This window comes from Octopus sinensis, linkage group LG5 (assembly GCF_006345805.1).
Source record: "Octopus sinensis linkage group LG5, ASM634580v1, whole genome shotgun sequence".
In the NCBI taxonomy this organism is placed as follows: domain Eukaryota; kingdom Metazoa; phylum Mollusca; class Cephalopoda; order Octopoda; family Octopodidae; genus Octopus; species Octopus sinensis.
In genome coordinates this window covers 62,677,364-62,703,108 of record NC_043001.1, presented here as the reverse complement: position 1 = coordinate 62,703,108, position 25,745 = coordinate 62,677,364, and the positions used below count along the sequence as shown (strand labels likewise).

The following is a 25,745-nucleotide window of genomic DNA, read 5'->3' as shown; positions in this document are numbered from 1 at the left end:
CCGCCTTTAGTCGAACAAATCATACTACCTAAAAGATAAAAATCAAAGACGACTTTGGCGGAATTTGAACTCAGAATATAGAGACGAAATGCCGCGACACTTCCACACTCAGCATGTTAATGACTCTGCTACCTCATCTTATGTAAAAGACTTTTAAATTCTATATTTCTGGGTTGCGGGTGGTTACAAAAATATGAAATTTCTCATCATTCTTAATGTCCACTTTTCTATGCCTGCATGAGCGAAATGAAATTCACGGAGGCAGATTTTCTACTGTTGTATTCTCATCCTTTCACTAACCCTCATTTGTTTTTAAGTAAGATAGTATTTATCTATGGCCAGATTATTTTTGATGTAACATTTATTTACAAACTACCCTACAATGTCAAGACAAGTAGGCACAACCAGATCTGTGCATGCAGACACAGAGCTTTTGACTTTTCATCTACCAAATTCCAGGATTTTGTTCAGCCCAGTGCTATAGTAGACGTCCCCTATTCTGTGCAGGGATCTTTTCCTTTTGAACGGCAGTTTCCAACGCAATTTCTAGTTAACTTTTAAACTTCGTATACTGGTAGAATGTCAAAATAAATCATTTTTTTCTCTTGGCTTTCTTGAGAAAATTGTAAGTTTAACGTAGTTTACTCTTTCGAATTTTAACCAATCCTATGCCCTCTTTTGAGCTAAAATCATTTGCTGCGTCTAAAACAGACATCCTGTCTCTAACCCTAAATTTTAGCCTTTCGTTTCTTTGTTTTTTTTTCTTAATTGTTAATTTAATTTAAGGATAACGATTAGGAAGAAAAAAACGAAAGCAACTCAAAACGAAAACAAAACGAATAATTTTAGACAGGCGTAACAATTAAATTAATTTAACACACGTAAAAAGCACCCACTACACTCACGGAGTGGTTGGCGTTAGGAAGGGCATCCAGCTGTAGAAACATTGCCAGATAAGACTGGAGCCTGGTGCAGCCTTCTGGCTTCCCAGATCCCCGGTCGAACCGTCCAACCCATGCTAGCATGGAGAACGGACGTTAAACGATGATGATGATGATGAATTAAGAAAAAGAAAACGAAAGGCTAAAATTTAGGGTTAGGTGACAAATGATTTTAGCTCAATAGAGGGCATAGGATTGGTTAAAATTCGAAAAATCAAACTACGTTAAACTTACAAATTACAATTTTCAAAGAGAGAGAAAAATGTTTTATTTTGACACATTCTACCAGTATACAAAGTTTAAAAGTGTTTAGTTAACTAGGAATTGCGTTGAAAACTGCCGTTCAAAAGGAAAAGATCCCTGTGCAGTGCGGTTGAATCTTGAAATACTTGGTTTCTTAAACACACATCCATGTCTATGCATTATAAGTAAAGCAAAAAGTGGGCTCTCTCTTTACTCTTTTACTTGTTTCAGTCATTTGACTGTGGTCATGCTGGAGCACCACTTTTAGTCGACCAAATCGACCCCAGGATTTATTCTTTCTAAGCCTAGTACTTATTCTATCGGTCTCTTTTGCCAAACCGCTAAGTTATGGAGGTGTAAGCATACCACCATCAGTTGTCAAGCGATGCTGGGGGACAGACACACACACACACATATATACGACTGGCTTCTTTCAGTTTCTGTCTACCAAATCCACTCACAAGGCTTTGGTCGGCCCAAGGCTGTAGTAGCAGACACTTGCCCAAGGTGCCATGCAGTGGGACTGAACCTGGAACCATGTGGTTTGTTAGCAAGCTACTTACCACACAGCCTCTCCTACACTTCTATAAGATTTGTGTATATGTGTTGACAATTGCTCAACCTGTTCCTCCACATGTGTTCATCCATGCAGACAATGTGAAAAAGACAGCTTCAGATACCCCCACAGCTAGTTGGCATAGCAAATGCTGTAACATCTGCCCAGCATCCCGTGTCTCACTCAATAGCTAGGCAGATATGTGTGTTAGCGAGTGCGAAGATCGTCAGTGGGTCATTAGCTAGACGAGTGGTAAAATGCTTACTTAGTCTCTGCAGGTTACAGAAGCATCAGTGTTGTGTTTACAGTTATTTTGCAAAACTTCATCTCTACAACCATGGGTCCGAAGAAAGTGAGTGCGAAGGACAGTGGTGAGAAGAAATGGATGGTGTGCATTGTATTAAAGAAATTATCAAAAAATATGACCGAGGTGTGCGTGTAGTTGACATGGCAAAGCAGTATGAGTGTAGCACTACTATGATCTGTGCCATACTAAAGCAGGAGGAGCTGATAGAGGTTATGGTGTCAGCCTAGGGCTTTAAAATAATTTCTAAACAGTAGACATCTATCCATGAAAATATGTAGAAGCTGCTATGGTGTGGTTAACGGAGAAGCAGCTTGAAGATACCATGGCAGAGGCTATAATCTGCGAGAAGGCTCAAGCTATTTATACCATTGGCTGCAGCAGACCCCAAGCACTTGTATGGACAAGGTATGGGCTGAGTCATTTGAAGCTAGTCGGGGCTGGTTCGAGAGTTCTAAAAAGAGAGCCAGCATTCACCCCCTTGTGGGGCAGTGAGAGCCGATATGAAGACAGTTGTGCATTACCTCAAAACTTTTACTGAAATTATAGCTGGCCTTCAACCATGATGAAACAGTCCAGGGAGGACTTATATAGCAGCAGAGAAGAGGATGCCAGGTCACAAATCCATGAAAGATAAGCTAGCCTTTGCACTCTGTGCCAATACGTGCAGAAAATGCAAGATTAAACTGCTGCTTGTTTATTGTTTGGAAAATCCCAGAGCCTTTAAATCATATGAGATTCTGAAAGGAAAACTGCAGGTTGTGTGGGTGGGGGGACCCAAGGACATGGCTCACCAGGCAGTTCTTTGTGGAGTGGGTGAATTTGGTCTTTGGTCCTGGCGTTAGGAAATATCTCCAGGAAAATAACCTAGTTCTGCAAGCACTTCTTGTCCTGGATAATGCACCTGCTCACTCACCTAGACTCGAAGGGTTCAAGTTTATAAAGGTTCTCTACCTTTCACCCAACACCATCCCTATCCTGCAGCCCATGGACCAGCAGGAGATTTCTAATTTCAAGAAGCTCTTTACTAAGCAGCTGTTCTGATGCTGCTTTGAGAGTTCTGGAAGGACCACTGTAACATGATATGCCTCAAAATTATTGATATATGGTCTGGCAGGGTGTTACCTTGACCTCTGCATGGAAGAAGCTGTGGCCTAAGGTTGTGTCTGAAACGAACTTTGAAAGACTCAAAGTGGCAGTGATGGATAAGATTGTATCCCTCGACAAGTCCATGGGCCTGGATGTGGATGAAGGTGACATGAATGAGCTGCACTCTGAGGAACTAATAATGGAAGTGCTAAAGGAGCTATAGACACAGCAGCACGTAGAGGTTTTGCAAGAAATAGGTAAGGTGGAGGAGACAGAGGAGGTTATCTAGGAAATATTTGAGAAACTTTCAGACTTTATTCAGAAGAAACCCTCAGAAAAAGTTGCAAGTGGGTGTGCGACAGCACTATTTAATGACGCTTGCCTAACTCATTTCAGAAACACTGAAAGTGAAGATGAAACAGAGCTTATTGGACAGGTTTTTATAGAAAACTCCTGTAGATGAAAGTGAGGAAAGCATGGCGAAAAGGGCAAAAAAGATTTGGTTATTCAGTCAGCCTTTCTCCTCCACCTCTGCCAACATTCTTAAGTCGTCTGATCTTCAAGGTAAATGTTGTACATTATACATAATAAAACCAGTTTATTGCAGTACATTCTATTACATTGTTCTTTTATACAATATTCATTATTTATAAGTACATTTTTGTTATTTAAAAACACGTAACGAAAAATTGCAGTGTTTTGGTGGGGAGGCTCGGAACAGATTAATGGCATTTCATTTCAGTGGGGAAATTTGATTTGACATAAAAGCAATTTGAGTTACAAGCTCCGTCACAGAACGAATTAACTCATAAGTCAAGATACCACTGTATATGTGGGACCACAACAGCTGCTGACATTTTGTGAGGCTCTCACAATTGGGATGATTACATTCAAACATTTTCATTGAATATAAAGTACAAAACTCTTTTACTAGTCAATATACCGTTGGCTATGTACTCTTACACAATTTCATGAAATACATAACAAAATGCATCTAATGAAAAAGCTCATTAACAGGTGAGACTAAGGTGAATACAGGTGTGTAACATACTGAAAATTAATATGTATTACTCACTTTCACATATTATAATAAAATGAAAGGAATATATAATAGTATTACTATCAAACAACAAAATAGTTATGCTATATTTCTATCTTGAAACTGTCTAAAGTACCCCGTACATAAGGGCACTTTGCAAAACAAACACACATGAGGTATTGACCTGATATCCTTTCGCAGTTTTTCTTTTTTGCAGCAAATGCAGTCTGCAAACTTTTTTCCACTTATTGAAATCAATATTTTCTCTGACATCCACCTCAGTTAATTTTGCTTTTCTGGAAGAAAAGCCCTCATGTAACTAAGATGCGATTTCAAATGGTGGTAGTCCTTTGGTGACAGAGGTACCTTGTGGCTTTTTGCATAAACAATATATGAATTAACTATAGTAAGACATGAAACTGGAGATATATGGATCACCATACCTTATATCAGGACTCCGGTAGTTCCACAGTCAAGGAAGCTACTTGATACCAAACATAATGTTTATCATTTAAAAAAAAAAAGCTCGTATTTCCACAGTATCAGCTGGCTGCCATAGTGGATCAGGATCAGCATATTTGTTTCTTCCACATTGCAAAATACTTTTTGGTAAAAATAAATAGTCCAATGATTGAGCATCAGGAGGTAGGCTGTGTTGTGGAATAGTCTTTTCTGTGAAATTGGTAACTTGTTGACGTATATATGCTGTAATCTTTTCAATATCATTTTCATCATCAAAATCTTCCTCATCTGACAAAGATTCATAAATATCAATATCAGATTTGTCCAAAGATAAATCACTGTTGTTTTCATCTATATTTTGTATATCATTAAGAGTAAAACCTTCAAAGTCGGAATCGTTACTTGCTAATGCCATATTGTTAAAAACTAAGATATACATTTCTCATCAAACATTGAAAAAAAAGTCTCTAAAATTTCATGGTATTTTTATTTGAATAAATGCAGGAAAGGCTTTATCTCGCATTATCTCAAAACTATGAAAATTTAATATCGTGGTTTTTGTTTTTTTTTAAAGCACTTTCATAGAGGAATTAAAGGGGTTAAATATTTTGTTATGGGTGAGTTTAGAATTTGTCCTGTTTAAAATTTTGGGGTGGTATTTATTATGTGTGCATGTATTCATATTCACATGTAGGTTCATATATTATCATTTACATCCCCTTTCCATACTGAGATGAGTTAGATGAGTTGCCATGGTCCAAGTCACTTCCCATTGGGAGCTATAGCTTCCAGAGATTAGGTGATTGTTTCAGTGGCTGTATACATTTTCTTTCGGGCATCAACACTAGATAGGTTGAATAGAAAAATTTATAAAGGGCACGTAAACTTACACTTCCTCTGCTCGTTTAGCCAGCCACTTTACAGTGTGAACAACAGACAGGGTTGTGTTCATACATAGATGTATAAGAGCCATAAAAGCTACAGATACTTGGGAAATCAATTTTCTTTAGAGATAATGTGTAAATTACCAGATTAGTAGTGGGGGCGGATGTACAGTGTAATAGCTGGAATAAGAATAGGGTGGAGAAAATTCAAAGAGCTTTTACCTCAGTTGGCAACGAAAGGTTTCTCTCTCTAAGTGAAAGGAAGATTGTATGGGTCATGCATATGAATAGCAATTCTACATGATAGTGAGATGTGGGCTCTGAAGGCTAGAGAGAAATAAGGCTGGTATGCTCCACTAGATGTGTAATGTAAGTGTATACATCTGGCAGTGTTGGTGTAGTGACAGAAGTCAGGCATAAGAGGCATTAGATGCAGTGTACAAAAGTGAAGATGCTGGTTTAGTCATGTGATGTGAATGGATGCCTGTAGCTCCATAAAGAATTGCTATTCACTCAGTGGATGGAATTCATGGAAGAGGGAGCCCAGGAAGACATGGGATGAAGTACTGACGGATGACCTCAGAATGCTGAACCATTCACACAAGATACCAAAGGACCACGATACCTGGTACCTTACTGTATTGAAGAAGAACCATCTTCCACATCAGAAGTTTTAAAGCTGCATCCCCAGATGAAGAGGATTGGCCTTACGAGTTTTGTGCTGGTGCCTCATAAAATGCACCATTGAAACTAAGCCAAATCAAACTGGAACCTGGTGTGGCTTGACAGCTCTGGTCAAATCATCCAAATTAAGCTGGCATAAAAATGAGATGTTAAAGAATGATGTTGTGCACAGTAAATATGAATGAAGGCTGATCGCAAGATGCAGACCTTTATGAAGGAGATGACAAAGGGCCGAGATATCTGGTGCTTAGCTGTACTCAAAGACCCATCCTCTAAATGCTTGGCCATGTAGGGCCTGTGTCTTCCATCATCTCTTCCCTGTCAACTCCTTCCTACTACCCATCATCTCTATCACCTAGGAGCAGAATAGGCATATAAATTCCTCATGACTTCCCCCACCTGTCTCCACCAATCACCTCCTTTTCTGTTTTCTCTCTCCTCTGTTCTTTTATTTGTTTCAGTCTTTTGCTGAACTGCAAAGGATGTAAAACCACCAACATTGGTTGTCAAGCAATGGTGGGGGATAGACCGTCACAGATGCACACAAATACATACATATGAAGGGTTTCTTTCAGTTTCCGTCTACCGAATCCACTCACAAGGCTTTGGTCAACCTGAAGCTATAGTAAATGGTACTCGCCCAAGGTGCCATTCAGTGGAACTGAACCCGGAGCTATGTGGTTGGGAAGCAAGCTTCTTACTACACAGCCATGCCTGTGCCTTTTAATATTATTGCTTACCAGTTGTTACTCTCAATGCCCTCTCATATCTACAGCAACCCCCCACCCAATCCTCTCATATCTCTCCATTTGCTAGTCACCTTAATCCTGTCCGCTCAGCCACTCTAAATATGTGTCACTTCTCCTGTTCCCACCGTGTAAATATCACTCAAAGGTATGTCCCAACACCTCTTTGCCATCTTGGTCTCTAAGTCACTCTCTTTTCCAATTGGAATATCCATGTATACAGCAAGAGTGGCAGGCTCTAACTCACTCACTTTTCCAATTGGAATATCCATGTATCTACTATACAGCAAGAGTGTCCCTCTATACCTTTAATCTCTCAATGAGCACAGCCAACACCCCCTCAATACATCTCTCCCTTCCCTTAGTTGGTAAACCTGTCAGTGCTGGTGCCGTATTAAAGGTACCTGGCGCATTCTGTAAAGTGGTTGGTGTTAGGAAGTGCACCCAGCTGTAGAAGCCATGCCAAAATAGACAACAGAACCTGGTACAGTTCCTGACAAACTGCTCAACTCATGCAAGCATAGAAAACATGTTAAATGATGATGACTACAGAAAGGCCATAAATAATTATAAGACTAGAATAAACAAATTATATCGTGTACATTTGTGCAGATGACCCTAACGGGGAATTGAAGAGAAAGATCAGTGACGTCATAAGGATCAGAATGGCTGGGAGGGTGGAAAGAACAAGAGTACTTTTAGAGTTCTAGCTAAGCAGAAACAGAAGACATTATGAAGAAGGAAGATAGGGAGAGTAAAAGCTGCCAGAATCGAGAATAGGTTTAGAGGAATTCTGACTGACTGTAGGGAGTAAGATCTACATACCTTCAATATAAATAACAACTTGGAATTTTTATGAAATAACCTATTTAGCTCTGAGGATCAGACATAACTAGGGTTAAAAAGTCCTGTCCAAATCAAAAGTAATGTGGTGTTGGAATGACATAGTTGATAGGGCAAGAAGTACTAACAGGTAAGCTTGGAAGATATGGAAGGGCAGTGGTAGGGAGCATCATTGAAAAACTAGAAGAGCAGCTATGCTACAGGTATATTTGGTTTTGAGTGAGGCAGGAAGGAAGAGATTTGCACTTGACCTACAACAAGGTTCAAAGACAAAGTATTTAGGATTTCAAGACTCTCTGAGGCCCAAGACTTCAACGAGAAGTTGTTTCAAACGTTGAAGGCATACTTACCATCAATATGGAAGATGAAGTGGCATAGAAGTACTACAGTGGTGTTCATTGTGGAAAATGTATGAGATAAGTGGGGGCTGCCTTATACTGGCCCAACAAGGACCAGCAATTGAAGTCAGCAGTTGCTTGGTTGATAAAGCAGTTACAGTAGGGATAGTTGGGGAGGTGCTCAAAATTTCTGGTGAGGTAGCATACATGATTACTATCTGAATAGTTAATGAACTTATACAGAAATGTGACATACCCAGTTGCTGGCATAGTATCATCATAAGTTATAGCAAGTGCAAAAGAGATGCCTTAGAGAGAAACAGCTGGACCAGATTATGAAAGTCATACATTGTCATAGCACAATTATTTCATGATAGAATAGACCTAGATGAGATGCAGCTTGGTTTCATTGATGCAATCTTCATAATAAGGCAACAGAAGTGGGGAAAGAAGGCTTGGTACACCCAGGTAAATATCCGTGTTGTACCTAATGTAAGCTAAGGCTACACAAAAGTTAAGTGGAATTATAAAAGCACTGGAGTAGAATATACTATGAGCACATGCATGGTTCTTGGTTATAACTTCAGCAAACAAATGATTTGCTCATGCATGCTGATATCTGCCAACTGAGTCTTCATTTTCATTCTGGTTTTCAATATGCATATGACAATTTATTATTGGTTGGCAGACAGCATGCATCAGCAAATGATTTGTTTGCTTATCCTATATATAAGTACCTCATACTCTTGTTAGTTTCATTAGTCTGACAAGACACAGCAATATTGAAGCACCAGGTATCCAGTATCCCTAAATTGTTATAAGCACACATTTATTGTAAAGGAGAAGCTGTTCACCTATAACAAAACACAATGGCAATTAAGATATTCACTTTTGAATCTGCAGAAAAGTATTATGGAAAAATAGGCAAGTCATTAATGTAAAATTCAGTTCACTCTGTAAATGAAATTACGTAAAAAAAAAGAAAAAAAAAGAAAAGGGTTCCCTAAGTCCAGGAGATGTCTTCCTGGGATTAAATAAAATGGCAGTGTATCATCTCTTAGTAGACGGCCACATTAATGTGACCATAAGCAATACTTTTTGGTTTGTATACTGCTTCAATCCTGAACAGATTTTCTAATGGACTAGTTTCCTAGTTACAAAATCAGAGATTGTATGACACTATTTTCTATATATTGCAAGTGAGATAAACTGCTGCCATGCTTAACGAGTACCCACCACCAAGGAAATCCAATACAGATGGAAACTACACGGTCTGGTGGTCTTGAAGCCAGGGTGGCAGAAGTTATCGCCTGCTTACAATAAATAACAGGTGTGAGAAGCGCACTGAATAAACCAGCTGGAGAAGTCTTTTTGAGATTAAAATGGCAGTGTCATCATCTCTTAGAGGATAGCCACATTTTCCTCCATCGAGAAAAACATTGATTGTGTTCACCACATGGTGATGAATGACTGGTAATTGACTATAAATCAAATAGCCAATACTATTAGTGTATCCTGTGAGGCAGTCAAGAATATTCTGCACAATGAACTTGGCATGGCTAACATTTCTGCTTAGTGGGTGTCATGCCTTTTGACACCTAATCAAACCAGACCAATCACATCACAGGAAAATCTGGCATTGTTTCAGGCAGTTCCAGCTGGTCTTCCCTAAGCCAATATGAGTGTTGGCTTCATCACTTTGAGTCAGACAAAGCAGACAATACATACAGTGGAAACTCCCTTCCTCGCCTACTCCAGAGAAGGCCATGGTCCTTTCATCTACAGGGAAGGTAATGGTCTCAGTTTTTTGAGATACAAAAAGCATTGTGCTAATTGAATGTCTTCAAAAGGGCCACACTATCATAGGAAAGTACTATGCACTTTGCTATCAGGACAGGCACCTAGGAACACAAGGTTTTTGCTTTCAATGGCTGTTGTGTATGACTGGCTTTGAACTGGTTGATTCCTATTCTCCTGATTTGGTCCCAGTTAACTATTTGTTTCTCAACATGAAAAATCACTTTGCTGGGAACCAGTATAACCATGATGACATCTGCTATTGATGACGTTTGTGACCAAGAGGATGAATGCTACTTCAATTGGATACAAGCCTTGCAACAAGGGGATACTGTGGGGAAAATAAACTTCAATTGATTACATTTCATAAGAGTATTTTGATCAGCCTATGAACTTTTCAGCTAACCCTCCTAGCTGGGGTGGAGGGGATTTGGTTTTAGAAAGGTGAGTTGTGGAAGATAGTTTCAGTGCATGTTGATTATAATCAAGTTGCTAGTTAGAGCTTTAAATGAAATCAGCATAATTACAAGTTTTTGTAAGAATTATGTATTCAGAACAGCATAAGTTGTTAAATGAGTAGGATTGAAGATCACATATAGACATGAAGTGGAATAGTGAAAGAACTGTCTTGCAATGGAAAATTTCAATTAAATGTTTCTGCTTTTGCTTACAGGATCCTAAAGACACACCTCCACCAACTAGGATTGAAACAAAAGAAGAAAGAAAAGAAAGGAAGGTAATTTTTTTTTTTATTGTGTAACTTAAGATATTCTCATTTTATTAAATGCTGTCAATCATGAGAGGAGATAATTTTATGACACATCTGAATAATTAAGTAATCTTGGGTTTGTATGTCTTGCATAACGTTGAATAGTAGTCAGTCAGTGGATTTGTACATCTCAAAGTGTGTGTTTGAGAGATACACAATGGTTATGATGCTAAACTGCAAATGGAAGTAAAAGACAACTGTTGAATATATGTATATATTTATCTGATTGTTGTAAACAAGTGTCACTATCATACAAACAGTATCATATGTAAGCAGTCAACTGTGATATGTGAAAATAGTGCCTTGCTTGAAAATAAGTGAGGGTTGGTGACAGGAAAAGGCATCCAGCCATAAAAAAAATTTACATCTGATCCATGCAACCATGGAAAAGTGGATATTATTATAATGATGATGATAGTAATTTGTGAAGCCTCAGATCTGATTATGTTGTTTTTTCTCATGTTTTTATTTGTTGTGATCTCCAGCAGTAAAACACTTTCACTCATGCATGTCTACTCCATCATAGTTCTTCTTCACATGTATTGGTTAATGCTTTCTATGCACTACCAGTCTTTCAGCTTGTGCTCACTCTAATTTCTCTGCAGATTTTCCACATTCAGCATCAAGTTCTTTCGTTTCAAACTGACTTTTGCACAAGATTGAAACCAATTTTCTTTTCACGTCTTTCTTGTTTTATTCATTATATTTTTATTATGCAAAAACTTAATTCCAAGGTTTGTGTCATTGTTTTTCCAATAAATTTTTGAAAGAAGTAAAAATAAAAATTTATATATATATATATATAAAACAACCAATAATATATACAAAGAAAATCACATCTTTATTTTAGATCACACCTTAAAAATCTAACAATTACTTCAAGTGCATTAACATATATATGTGTGTGTTTGTTCATATATCAATCCGAGGTAAATTTCAGTCATGGCAGATACTGGTATCACACAAGTTGGCACATGAAAGCACCATGATGTCACTTAAGAGCACTCATTACACACTCGGAGTGGAAAGGCATCCAGATGCAGAAAACCATGCCAAGTCAGATTGGAGTTTGGTGCAGTGTGCCAGTCCAGTCAAACCATCTGACACATGCCAGCATGGATAATGGGTGTTAAATGATGATATATACATAATATTATCTACAACAATTTGTCAATACAACGTTATCAAGGTAATCCACATTGGTGAAATTCTAAGTGAACATTGTGAAATACATTTAGCTGTTAAAAAACACTAACAAAAAGAAACAACCTATAACAACCTAAAAATTAAGTACCTTCATCAACAAATGTAGATGAAGTCACTGGACATCTAAAGAGTAAAAACTGCAAACAAGAATTCTATGTTATGCTTAATAGATTACTAAAGAATAAAGACTACTGATAATAATACTACGTAATGCTTAATAGAAACTTGGATACTTTATGTCAAAGTAATTAATTACCTATTTACTTAATATAATACACCCTTCTACTGGATGATTAAAAAATAAAAATTACAGAAAAGAAACCAAATACCTATTTATTGAATTTTGCTGGGCACTGATCTATATAAGATGTTGCTGTAAATTTAAAAAGATATTCGAATATTTCAACTATTAATTATAATTTTTTAATTAATTATATAGTAAGATTAATTCCTATTAAAGTGTTTAACATAATGAGTAAGTAATTATTTATAGTGATGTAAAGTATTTAAGCTTAGATTAAGCATAACATGGAATTATCTAGAATTTTTATTTTTTAATTATCCATCAAGAATAGTATATTTTTTTTTGTTACATAATCTTAATTCCTATAAAAAGGTATGATATAATAAATAGATATGTATTTAATTATCTTATCTGTTAATTTTATTCTTTAATTATCCAGCATAGTCATGAAGAATTGTATATATCATTCATCATCATAATCGTTTAACATCCGCCTTCCTTGTTAGCATAGGTGGGATGGTTCCACAAGAGCCGGCCAGGCAAAAGCCTGCACCAGACTTCTGAGGCTGTTTTAGCAGGATTTTTATGGCTAGGTGCCCTTCCTAACACCTACCACTAGTGCTTTTTTACATGGCACAAGCATAGACGAAGTCAGTTTTGGCAAGGTTTTTACAGCTGGATGCCCTTCTGAACACCAACCACTTAATAGTGTGGACTGAGTGCTTTTAAGTGGCACCTCTACTGACAGGGTCATCAAGTACATGCAAGACAATATAAACTTTCAAGAGGGGAGGGGGCACTGGAGGAGGTGATCTTGTGTTGGATGATGAAAGGTTGTAGTGAGACAGAAACAGGTGTCTTGCTGTTCAGGAGGTACAAGTTTACTCAGACTGAGAGGAAGAGAGATCAGGAATAAAGACAGAAACGGGTGTGCTGCCGCAAAGGTTACCCAACTTGAGGGAAGTGCAGGATAGAGATGGTGACAAAATACTGGGCATACTTAAAAACGGACGGGTATCAGAATATAAAGGTGATGGTTGAGTAAAGGAAGAGCAAGATATTGATACTGACAAGTGCCAACACATACCCTTGAGGTTCAAATGCCATAATATAGGTGGCAGGATATTGTGAATGAAGTGTGATTAAAGAGTGTGGGGGCTGCCAGATAGCAATGATACAGAGGAACAGGGCCATGAGGACAGGACTGGGGTGTGAGAGCTATGCATAGTGTATGAAGGAGGAAATGTGGAGAAGTAGATTGGCTTGTTGCACTAGGGCGAGTGAAAAGTTTTGTTACCTGTGGGTGAATCACACAGGTCGGGCGCTAGCAGATATTATAATACAGTGAGATAGGGTGTATGAGTGGAACACAGAGGTTGGGGGCTAACGGAGAGCATCCTCAACCATTGCTGATTTGGTCATCTAGGTAACAGAAACTATCTACAACCTCAAGAAAGCCTCCTGAGCATTTGAGAGAATCTAAGTCCCGTGTGCTCTTAGTGCTTATTGTTCCCGCACATCTGTTACTTTGCCTGTGATTCCACTGCACTTCATATGTGTCCTTAGTTTATACTGGGTGCAGCGAATGGATTTTCTTCCAAATCTTTTCCTACATATTGAGCAGGGCCATTTACCTGGTGGAAAGAGTTTTATCATCTTATTAACAACTTCGGTCTTAGCTCACTTAACTTTAAGGCCTGATTCCTGGTTTTCTTTCCATATCTGGAATTTCTTCACCAATTCTACCAAAGATTCTGCAGTAAGAGCAAGGTCATTTAATTATCTTATCTGTTATTTTTATTCTTGAATTATCCAGCATAGTCATCAAAAATTGTATATATTATTAATTATAATAATTTTTCAAATATTGTATGTGGTTAATAAGAGTTTCATTATAATTTGCCCAGAAAATTAAAAGCTGCATGTGGAAAGTAAGAACTACTAGCCAGCAGCCTGACAGTATTCTCAGATGGAACTTTGGAGAATCATTTAATGCCCACTTTCCATGTTGGCATGGGTTGGATGGTTTGACATGGAGCTGTCCAGACTCCAGTTGTGGTTTCTGTGGTTGTATGCCCTTCCTATCACCAGCCACTTAACAGTGTATACTATATTATCCCTTTCGTTACTATATTTCTGACCAAAGTACACCTCATGAGTTTCAATTAAATTCTAAAATAATCATGAATTTAGACTAGTTTCATTAAATAACTGTAACTTTTTTACTTATCAACATATTAATGTGATATTTGGAACATGATTGAAGAAAGGGTTTTTAATCAATTCTATTGCATAAGTTTTGTCTCAAAGTGACTCTAATTACAGGTAAATCCAGCAAAAGGTAAAAAAATATTTAAATTTTGTTTAAACATTACCATAGAAAATTAGTCCTCAGCTAATATTTAATTGAGGTATGCAACAAAATTTTGATATAGAAGAATTGTGCACATCACTAGATTATCAGTTGAATTTAATGCACAGAACAACAGGTGTATCATAAAGGTAAAATAAACTAAAATACTGGAATTTGTTTTTTAAGAAAACTAGAAAATTAAATACAACTGAATGAAATATACTCACACACATACATGAATACACAGGAACGTATATAATAAAGATTTACAATAGAAATTAAATCAAAACTTGTCACTCACCTTACAGGCAAATTAAAATTACAGGTAAATTAAAATAAAAAGTTAAACTAAGTAAATTTGAAAAATATTTATACAATCTAATTTTACATATATACAAACAATATTTACACTATATTTCTATCATGGAAAGTTGTAGAACATCCCACTCTACATACTGCAACCTTGCAGAATGCACATTGGAATGACTTTTCAACTCGCCGTCCACTGGGAGTTTTTCTTTGTTGATGTAGACATTCACAGCACTGCCTTTTGCAACCCCCGATTGTTACTAATTTATGTAGATAGGCTGAACTCAGAGGAATGTCTCTCTGGCAGGTTTTGCTTTTCCTTCCTACATTTTTTTTTTTTTTAGGAATATCCTGCCTGGAACTTCAGATAGTCGCACCGCTTGTGAACCCCTCCTGATTAATATATAATATAAATGCATTTACAATGCTCATGTTTACTATATACCAGACCAGGTATCGCCACCATTTATTACCCTTCTGCCAACTGGATGATAATTCATCATCTGGTTCAGCCAATCCACACCGCCCATGTACCTGTTATAACCAAGGTTCATAAACGGGGTGCCATTTTCATCTACACATGGTTGTGCACTGGTAGATAGAAAATTTATCTGCCTCTTATCTCTGTATGCGGTCACTAGCAGATTTCCTTTCTGCCGTTGGATTTTTTCACCCCTTTTTTTTATATCCAACGGCAGCCCTTTTCTTCAAAACATGTGTCGGAAGTATTAAGATTTGAATAAAACCTGCGTTCAACTCTATTTATTTATATATTTATTTATCTATGTTATACAAAAACATTTCACTTAGCCCTGGAATTTTTACCTTTATAAGTAGGCTGTTACGTCCCTGGTACCTATGTGAACTTTTGCTATCCGAGTAACTATTTTTCCTGTGTTGCTTGTACACTTATTGAAAAAATATACACATACACACACACACACATACACACAATTATATAAACCTTTGAAAACATTCAGTTAGTTTCAGTTGTCTGTAAATTATTACATTTTATTTTACTGAATGAGGGTAATTTGAGTTATGTTAAGATAGTTTTTTTTTTTTTTTTTTTTTTTTTTCTTTCATAGCGCAAAGAGAGAGTAGAACAGATCGCTTATAAACTTGAACAGGATTTAGCACTGTGTAAGTATATGGAGATTTTATGTTTTATACTTGTTGTGAACATGTATGATTTTATAAATTTTGACTTACTGATGTCTAGTTGCCGTTAAACTGATTGCAGAAAGTGGATGGTAAATTAGTAGTACCTTCATTTACATCACACAACTTTAAATTCTTAATCTCTTGTATGACATAAATCTGCACTGCACCACATTGGTCAGCTGATCTTGAATCACTATTTCTCTTATGTCATTTATTTGCATTGTGATATGTGTAATTAACATCTAATTGTTGCTAAATTTTTACAAGGGGAAGGAATCTGGGGGTTTTTTTTGGGGGGGGGGGTTCACTTAGATCAGCTGTTAGCTTTGGGGATAACTATATCTTTTTCCATCCATATGTATGACTAGTCTTATTTTTCATCAGATGACTCTGAGAAGATTTTACTGGTTAACCACTATCAGTCATGAAACAACCTTTTATAGGTTGTTGGTTTTAAAATACCTTTGACACTTGTGAAAACTTTCTTTCTCTTTTTAACTTTCCCATTGGATTTGGTTAAGATTGCTCAACAAATTTATGTGTGAAATAAAATGGATCCAGTCAGGTTTGTCCCTACATCATCATCATCATCGTTTAACGTCTGCTCTCCATGCTGGCATGGGTTGGACGATTTTGACTAAGGGCTGGCAAATCAGATGGCTGCACCAGGCTCCAATCTTGATTTGGCAGAGTTTCTACAGCTGGATGCCCATCCTAACGCCAACCACCCCGAGAGTGTAGTGGGTGCTTTTTACATGCCACTGGCACGGGGGCCAGTCGGGCGGTACTGGCAACAACCTCACTCGAATCTTTTTACACGTGCCACCAGCACAGGTGCCAGTAAGGCGATGTTTGTAACGATCACGCTCGAATGGTGCCCTTTTACGTGCCACCGGCACGGAAGCCAGTTGGCTGCTCTGATGAAATCCATACATATTTGTATGTATGTTGTTGCTGCTATTTGAGAAAGGAACTTGAATTGGGGCAACCAACAGTAGCTGAAATAATGTTTAGTAATAGGTACAATCAAGTTATTCAATTTTTTTCATCCTTATGAGTACGTACAAAATTCTATCTTGACCATGAGAATCTTCATAAAAGTACCCTTAATTTTGAATAAAGCTGGAAAGAGATTTTCTGCCCATTATGAACCTTGTAAAACCTTCAGTTGATGTGGCTGTGATAAAATGTAATGGTCAGTTGGTGCAAAATGCACTCTCATGGTATATACATGAGTGCATTTTGCACCAGAAAGCCAATACAAGAGTGTCTCTCGTGATAAAGGCTCTAAACTAATGAAGTGGTAGATTTCAACAGATGGGGTGAAAAAACTGCTGAACCTGCAAACAACCTGCCAACTGAAATTGTATGGTAATGAATCTTGTAATGACCATATATTGAATCTTCTCTCGAGCATATAATATGAATGTGGTATCCTCCACTTGAATCAACATGGTCTTTCTGTATACTGGTAAACTATGTCTTCCAGTGGGTATAGGTAAAGTTGGGTCTGCTAATGCCTGCTCATGGGTTCAAAGGATTCTTAGTAACTTTCATACGGAATCAGCTATAAAAAGTACAAGGGGAATGTTTAACTACATTTTAATTTACTACTAAAATCTCTTTTTCTCCTGTTTTAATTGTTTTTTATTGAATTAACAATCACACTTGCATAAATGCCTTTTTATATTTAAAAAAAAGTATTTTCTGCAATACTAAGAATTTTCACAATGATTTGACCACCAGTAAAGACACTATAACTATTTGAATTTAAAAAAAAAAATAATGCAGTCGTTTTAAGGTATTTTCTGCTGAATCGTCTACTTGGAGAGGCTTTTGTTATAGAAAGTTTTCCCATACAAATCTAATATGCTAATGTAACATATACTGAGCCTTTACTAACCTCTTAATTGTATATTGATCTTATATGTAATGTGATTAATCTAAATGCTGAGCGAGATATTTCCCTTAATATCTTTTGTATCCATATAAATATGAGTTCGTTGTTTTTATTAAAGGGGATCCACACAACATTCCAGACAGTACATCTGATCCTTACAAAACTTTATTCGTTGCTAGAATTGTAAGTATTTTTGATTGTTTAATATTATTTTTATCCTATATTTTTGCATTGCTAGAGTTAATTCTTTGTCAAATTTTGTTTGACACACTGCAGAAACTCATCTTGTATGTTTATAAAGTGTGTGTTTGTCTTTGTAAGTTTTCATTGGACATCACTTTGACAGCAGATCATTGGAATTGCGTACCTTGTTTGAAAACAGTTTGGCATTGTAAAGAACATTTAGTCATAAAATACTGCTATTTACTTGATCTTCACTTTAGCTTTATTATTATTAGTTTGTCAAAGTTCTTTTGTCACATGGAGATTTGCCTCTTTTTCTTTTTTTGTTTTTCAAACTACTACTCAGTGGCCCTCTTATTGGTTTATGATTATTTTAATGTGTGTTTGCATATGTATGCATGTCTATGTACACATTTGATTCTTACATGCAGTCCAGACTGCCAAGCAGTGTGCCAGAGAGAATGATGATGCTAATAGGGAGAAATGTGTACAGAATTTGGCTGCTACTTTTGTAGAATTTCAGATTGTTCCCTCATTGGTCTCTTGTTTTAGTGTGCATCTGTTCACAGCTCTTGAATCTCACTTTCCTCTAGCACACTTTCCATGTTGTATGGCCTGTGTATGCATTTACTGAAAGAAAGAGGGAAATGCTATTAAGAGTATGGTTGAATGTGGAGAATGCATAGGAGAAATAGTATCTATTCCAAGTTGACCCAACGGAGACAGGCCATTCAAGTTAAAAGCATTATGTTCCAAGTGCAGTGAAGGATATGAAGGTTGGAAAGGCAGCTTGTTCTTCTGGATGAATTACTGAAATTATTAAAATATTTATCAAAATAGGCATTCACTGAATAACTGCAATTATTTGAAATAGCTAGTGAAGTAGAGCATATCCTTTACATTTGCCATTGGTCATTACAGGAAGATGTTATATGCAATGACTGGTATAAAGGTATCCTTGTGTGCTGCTACAAGAGCAAAGGAGATGCATTAGAAAGAGGCAGTCACAGGTATCAAACAGACGAGGATATGCAAGTTATAGAAAGAATTATAGCACACTTAACCCATTTGTTACTATATTTCTAACCAAAATACACCCCTCATGAGTTTCAATTAAATTCTAAAATAATCATGAATTTAGGCTTGTTTCATTAAATAACTGTAACTTTTTTACTTATCAACATATTAATGTGATATTTGGAACATAATTAAAGAAAGGGTTCTTAATCAATTCTATTGCATAACTTTTGTCTCAAAATGACTATAATTACAGGTAAATCCAGGTAAATTGAGCAAAAGGTAAAAATATAAAAATATTGTTTAACCCTTTAGTGTTCAGATTAATTTGTCAAATGTAATGCTTATCTGTTCAGATTAATTTTGATTTATTCAGGTTCAAGTGGGGTGTCCACAATATTTACTTGTAACTTTGTTAATTTTCTACATACAGCTTTGAAACTTTGTAAATGGGTGCTTATATGCCAGTGGTTTATAATTACATAATTTTAGCTGGTCTTTCTCACTAAATTTGACTTTTATGGGCAGGTAAATTTAATTAACAGGTGTAAAAACAATAACATTATGAATAAACACTAAAATTCATATTCTTAATACATCTTACCTGTTTGGTTTGCTGCTAAAATTATCCCAGATGTTAGCGGCCAACAATTTTACTTTTTTCAAGATGAGGTACATTAATTTGAATTAATTAAAATACAGGTGTAATCGGTACAAGATTTTACTCTTTTTCTATATTTCATTCAAACATCATTGAAAAGAAAGTACAAAACTCTTTTACTAGTCAATATACCATTGGCTTTGCACTCTTATACAATTTAATGAATTCATTCACGTAACAGAATGCATCTAATAAAAAAAATCTCATTAACAGGTAAGACATAGGTGATACCAGGTGTGTAACATACTGAAAATTAATATGTAGTTCTCACTTTCACATATTATATTATAAAATTAAAAGGAATATGCAAAATTATACATTTATGGCATATTTCTGTCGTGAAATTGTCCAAAGCACCTTTTACTCAAGGGCACTTGGCAAAACAAACACATGTATGAAGTCTCGATCTGGTACCCTTTTGCAGTTTTTCTTTTTTGCTGCGAACACAGTCTGCACACTTTGTTCCTTCCATTTATTTTTTCCATTTGATGAAAGTGTCAATATTTTCTCTGTTGACATCCACCTCAGTTAATTTTGCTTTTCTCCCAGTTCTGTGCTTCTAGAAGAAAACCCTTCACGTAACTGAGATGCAATGTCAACCCAAAATTTCAAGTGGTCGTAGTCTTTCGGTGGCAGAGGTACTTTGTGGCTTTTTACGTATACAATGTGTATTTACTATAGTTAAATTAACTAAAAACCACAAAATGTACCTCCACCATTTCTTCCCATATATTTGTTGTAGCAAATATTCACGAGGGGTTTCCCCTCAGCCCCAACACCAGTTTGTTCGTTAGAAGACAGAAATAAAATCTGTCTTCCACGAACAGAAATTAAATGTTGCACATATTTGTTCGTTTGCTCTGCAACATTTGCAAAAATAAAAATAGATAATCCAGTGGTTGAGCATCAGGAGGTAAATTATGTTGTGGACCAGTGTTTTCTGTAAAATCAGAAATTGTGACTGGTGTCATAATTCTCGACCATGTTGCCTTGTTTACACTATCGTTTTCATGACTTTCATTTTCTTCACTTTCGTTATCGAAATCTTCGTCCGACGAGTAATCACTGATATCAATATCAGACTCATGGAAATAACCATGTGGTCGAAACAATTTCACAGTATTTATACTTGAATAAAGGCGGGAAAGGCTTCATCTCACATTATCTCAAAGCTATGAAAATTTAATAACATGATTTGTTTATTTTTTTAGCGATTTCGTAGAGTGGTTGTTTATGGCTGGATTTGGCCGGTTTGAATTAAGGGGAATTAATTCTGGCCGGTTACGGCCGGTTTGAACACTAAAGGGTTAAACATCATCATAGAAAATGAATCATCAGCTAATATTCAATTGGGTATGCAACAAAATTTTGATAAAGAAGAATTGTGCACATCACTAGATCATCAGTTGAATTTAATGCACAACAGAACAGGTGTACCATAAAGGTGGAATAAACTGAAATACTGGAATCCACCGCAAGTTTGACCGAACTAAAGAAATCGGTCAAAAAATAATATTCGGCCCTGGTTATGGTATGGAAGTGATAAATTCCAGACCACATCGTTCACTAGGCCATGCTGACTAACATTATTTTCCCTGTATAAAAACTAAATCCACAGCAGTACCCAGTATTTGCTTCACAAATTTTCTGAACTTTGATCCCCTATTTTGTGTTTGTTTACATTCTGCATGACAGTTTGTTTCTGCAGTAATCGCTTCAAACAAGCATACTGAAAAAAGTAAAAGTCTAATGGTTTCGCTGCCTAAGAAAGACTGTAGATAAACTCTATCTCCTCAGAAAAATTGCTAATAAAAACATTTTTAAAGTTTTTTACTTCATTTTGATGTAAAATTGTCTTTGCTGTCGCTATCGCCGCTTTGTTTCTTCGGAATCGCTGCTTTCAGTTTCGGATAAAGAAATATCCTATTCATTATTGTACACCACGTGCTTTTGTACCTCATGCATTCTTTTTCTCAATATCTCCCTATTTTCCGTTGAAAAGCTTTTAATTCGGAATCAACTTGATAACATGAAACTCCTATCCATTTTCAAAGTTGAAGAAAAATCGATGCCGAAAAAAATGTGGAAAAAAAGCTCCCAAAATTCACTGAGTTGAGATATCACGTCAAGCAATGTCGTATACTATAACCCAACTATTTACAAAGTGAAATCACGTGTTTTAATGAATGTACCACCAAGATTTGGGTTCAAATTTACATTTAAATAACAATAGGTTCTCTCGGCCTGGTTGTATTATGAACCAAAAAATTTTTTGGACGGTTACGGCCAGGTTAGTAACGAAAGGGTTAAGAACAAAATGAACTGAGATGAGTTTCAGTTCCACTTTATGCCTGGAAGAGGTACTACTGATGCCATATTCTTAGTGAGCTCATCTACAGCAGAAGTATTTAGTTAGCCATTGATCTAGCATTTGTCAGTCTGGGTCCCTAAATCTTCAAAATCATTTGGACAGAAAGAATATGAATTTTGTAGACGAGGTCAGAAAAGTACTGGGGTGGGGGAAGTATTTTTCATTACAAACAAGTGAATTTTGGAAGAGGAGCCTTGCAAGTCTACTAGATAGATATGGAAGAGCATCGTAGAAAATGGAGAGTATATTTTAGATTAAAAAAGAACTTCATCTTAATTTTGAAATATAATAGAAGTATAAAAGAACCACATTATTTGTAAGATGACCCAAAATACATATATATTCCAAATCTTATTAGTTTTTGGAGTATACTCTTCAATTTAAATTCTTATTTTCTTTCTGCATTTGATTCATCTATTATAGACATTGGAAAACATAACAAAGACTGAAACTGGTTGTTTGACTAGTAAGCAGGGAAATGTGGATTAACATGAATTTTTATTTATGAGATAAAACTAAGGCCAGTTTCTATTTCAGAATTATGACACAAGTGAATCAAAACTACGACGAGAGTTTGAAGTGTTTGGTCCTATACGAAGGGTAAGTGTTATTAAATCTCAATTATATATTTGGATTTTTTAATTTTGACATTACTTTGTGCATTTGTAGGACTTTTATATATTCTATTTTGGCTTACTGTGATAATTACTTTATCAGCTGGGCAGGATATATATATATAAACAAATGCATGAGTAATGGGCTTCTGCAATTGCTGTCGCTCACATCTTATCAATCTTCAAGAGATGAGAGGAAAAAACTTAAATCTCAGAGAAGTATTTATACATACCTTATGTTTTATGAATAGCAGATTGCAAGCTGGAAGTATGTATAGAAAATGATTACAAGGAAGGCAGGGAGAAAAGAAAATAGGTGAAATGCTGATAGTGTTGAAAAAAAATGTAAACTGAAACTATCTGCTGATAGCCAGCTAATGACCAATATCATAGGGTTGTGGGCAATCTACATACAAGTCCATGTTGCTTAGCAAACAAGAATGAGAAAAATAATGATGAAAACAAAGGGCTTTAAGAAACTGGCTATTAAAGACTGTCAAGCAGTTACAGTGGAACCGAGTTAGTGACCAGGTTGCAGTTGTACAATGCAAATTTAGACTGCTCCTGATAATTTAGTGAATTTAACACTTGTGTGTTTTTAAGATGAATATATTCATAGTTCATTATTTACAATGGACAGATAGGTGTCCTCACATTTATTATCACAACAAACACCTATCCATCCATTGTAAATAATGTACATAATTCCTCATCTCAAAAATATTGAATAGTATTATATTCATAGTTCATGATGGTTCTACAATTGTGAGCATGTAAATAGGATTCTCACTTCTCACTTAGGCAGTTGGAAAGTTACTTCAATGTTATGTAATCAAAGGCATCCAGGTTACAGTGATTGTGTCGTTCAATTCCCATCCCAAGTTTTTTTTTTTTTTTTTTGTTTTTTTTTATATTGTAAACCAACATATATGGCAGCTTTCACATCCAAAATATATTTTGAATGAGACTTATTTCCTGATACTTGGGACTCTGTTCTAAAGCAGAATAAGATGACTGGGTGCAGCTATTTGGACACTGATGATTTTGATACTGTTGACTTAGTAATGAAGGCATACATGCACATGTGTGCAGGTTCAGAAATATACATATACAGATAAAAAGAGGCAGAGAGAAAGACATGACTATTTATTAATTGCACATAATTGACTTAGACTAGGTATCACTGAAATTTTTAAGATATTTAGATGTTATTTCTACTGTACTTTTTCTTGAAGTGCATCCAGAAACAAAAATTTTGATACCCCATTTGTGAAATTTAGATGGAATATTTTAGGAAATATGACAATTTGAATGGTCATTGAATTCGTTGAAATTTGCCTAAATAAGTAACTGTATTTGTGATGTTATATCTTTGAAAGTGAGGTGAAAATCAGTTTCAAATTGCACAAATTAATAGTTGCCTATTTTGTTACATTTAACAAATGGTTGATTTTGTAGTTATTTTCAGACCTAGCTAAATCCAAAACTACAACCACAGAAACTTGTGTTTTGGCACAATTGATGTAGGTATGGGATTATGGTATGTGTCACCATTTCAATACTTTAATGAACTATTAAAAATGGCTATTTCTACTAAGCACTTAAAAACAGTGAGAAAAATCTATTGTATGAAAAATATTTATGAAAATACTTTTGAGACGAAAAGGCATGTGAGTTAAAGATTTAGCTGCTGTTTCTAGCACATTCCATGACAACCTGTTAACATGCTAGGAACAGCAGCAAAATCTTCCTTAAATCATATGCCTTTTCATTTCAAAATAGTTTCATTAATTTTTTTTCCTACCATAAGGGCTCTTCCCATTACAATAGGCTACAAACCCCAAGATTCCGAGTTCGATTCCAAGCAGTGACCTAAATAATAATAACAACATTGAAAAATACCTTAGGAATGCAAACCCAGGTTCGCAATTTCCCCAAGGCACCTGATGAAGGCTGGCAAGTATATCATCTGTAACGTTGTTAACAACATGATGGAGACAAATATCTGTCAGCTGTAAATAATAGATTCAGAATGTTTGTGAGGACCCCATTGACCCAATTTGCTGACTTTTCCAATGGTATGCAGGTGTCGATGAATGGTTGAATGACCAAATTCAGTCTTCTCTTCTAGTTCCTCAACAGTTACAATGAGATTTTGTTCCATCAGGGTTTGCAGGGTGTCATCATTGAGCTCCACAGATCTTCCAAGACAAGGCTCATCTTCTAGGTTGTAGTTTCCAGCTTAGATTTTCAGGAAACACCGTTGACACTGGCTTATGCTTGTCTGATTCCCATATACTGCATTAATATTCCTTGCACATTTCGTTGCATTGTTGCCTGTATTGAACTGAGAAAGAAAATATGCCAGATATGCTCCTTTGCTACTTCCATTATAGCTTTGAAAAAATAACTGTTAAAATCAAACTGCACTAAGAATAAGTACATGGTAAAATTTCTACCTGCTTTTATAGCAAGTTGATGCAGGTATTTCGTCTCGTCCTTCTCCGACTTTTTCATGCAATTGAAAATATATGCATTATTTATGGGATGACCTAATGTCATCATCATCGTTTAACATTCGTTTTCCTTGCTAGCATGGGTTGGACAGTTCAACCGGGTTCTGGGAAGCCAGAAGGCTGCACCAGACTCCAGTCTGATCTGGCAGTGTTTCTACAGCTGGATACCCTTCCTAACGCCAACCACTCAGTGAGTGTAGTGGGTGCTTTTTACGTGCCACAGGCACAGGTGCCAGACAAGGCTGGCAACAGCCACGATCGGATTGGTGCTTTTTACGTGCCACCAGCACAGAAGCCAGTCAAGGCGGCGCTGGCATTGACCACGTTCGGATAGTGCTTTTTACGTGCCACTGGCACAGGGATCACAGCTACAATTTCCATCAATTTTTGATGTTGATGTACTTGACTCAATAGGTCTCCTCAAGCACAGGGTCGAAACGGTGTTTCTTTACTTGCCACCTTCACAGAAGTCAGTCCAGCGGCACTGGCAACTGCCGGGTGCCAGTCATAGG

At 36.4% G+C, this 25,745-nt stretch overlaps 1 protein-coding gene across 2 annotated transcripts in view; it reads left to right on the top strand.

The window, feature by feature from the left end:
• Positions 1 to 25,745, top strand: part of LOC115212423 (U1 small nuclear ribonucleoprotein 70 kDa) — a 39,435-nt gene that overhangs the window by 4,541 nt on the left and 9,149 nt on the right. The window contains exons 2-6 of one of the 2 annotated variants that reach the window (XM_036502703.1): positions 3,530 to 3,697; positions 10,600 to 10,662; positions 15,896 to 15,950; positions 17,990 to 18,054; positions 22,641 to 22,703. In XM_036502703.1, coding sequence (XP_036358596.1) covers positions 3,593 to 3,697; positions 10,600 to 10,662; positions 15,896 to 15,950; positions 17,990 to 18,054; positions 22,641 to 22,703 — 351 coding nt within the window. In that variant the 5' untranslated portion in view covers positions 3,530 to 3,592. The remainder of the gene's footprint in view (positions 1 to 3,529; positions 3,698 to 10,599; positions 10,663 to 15,895; positions 15,951 to 17,989; positions 18,055 to 22,640; positions 22,704 to 25,745) is intronic. The other variant, XM_029781331.2, reaches the window with a different exon arrangement.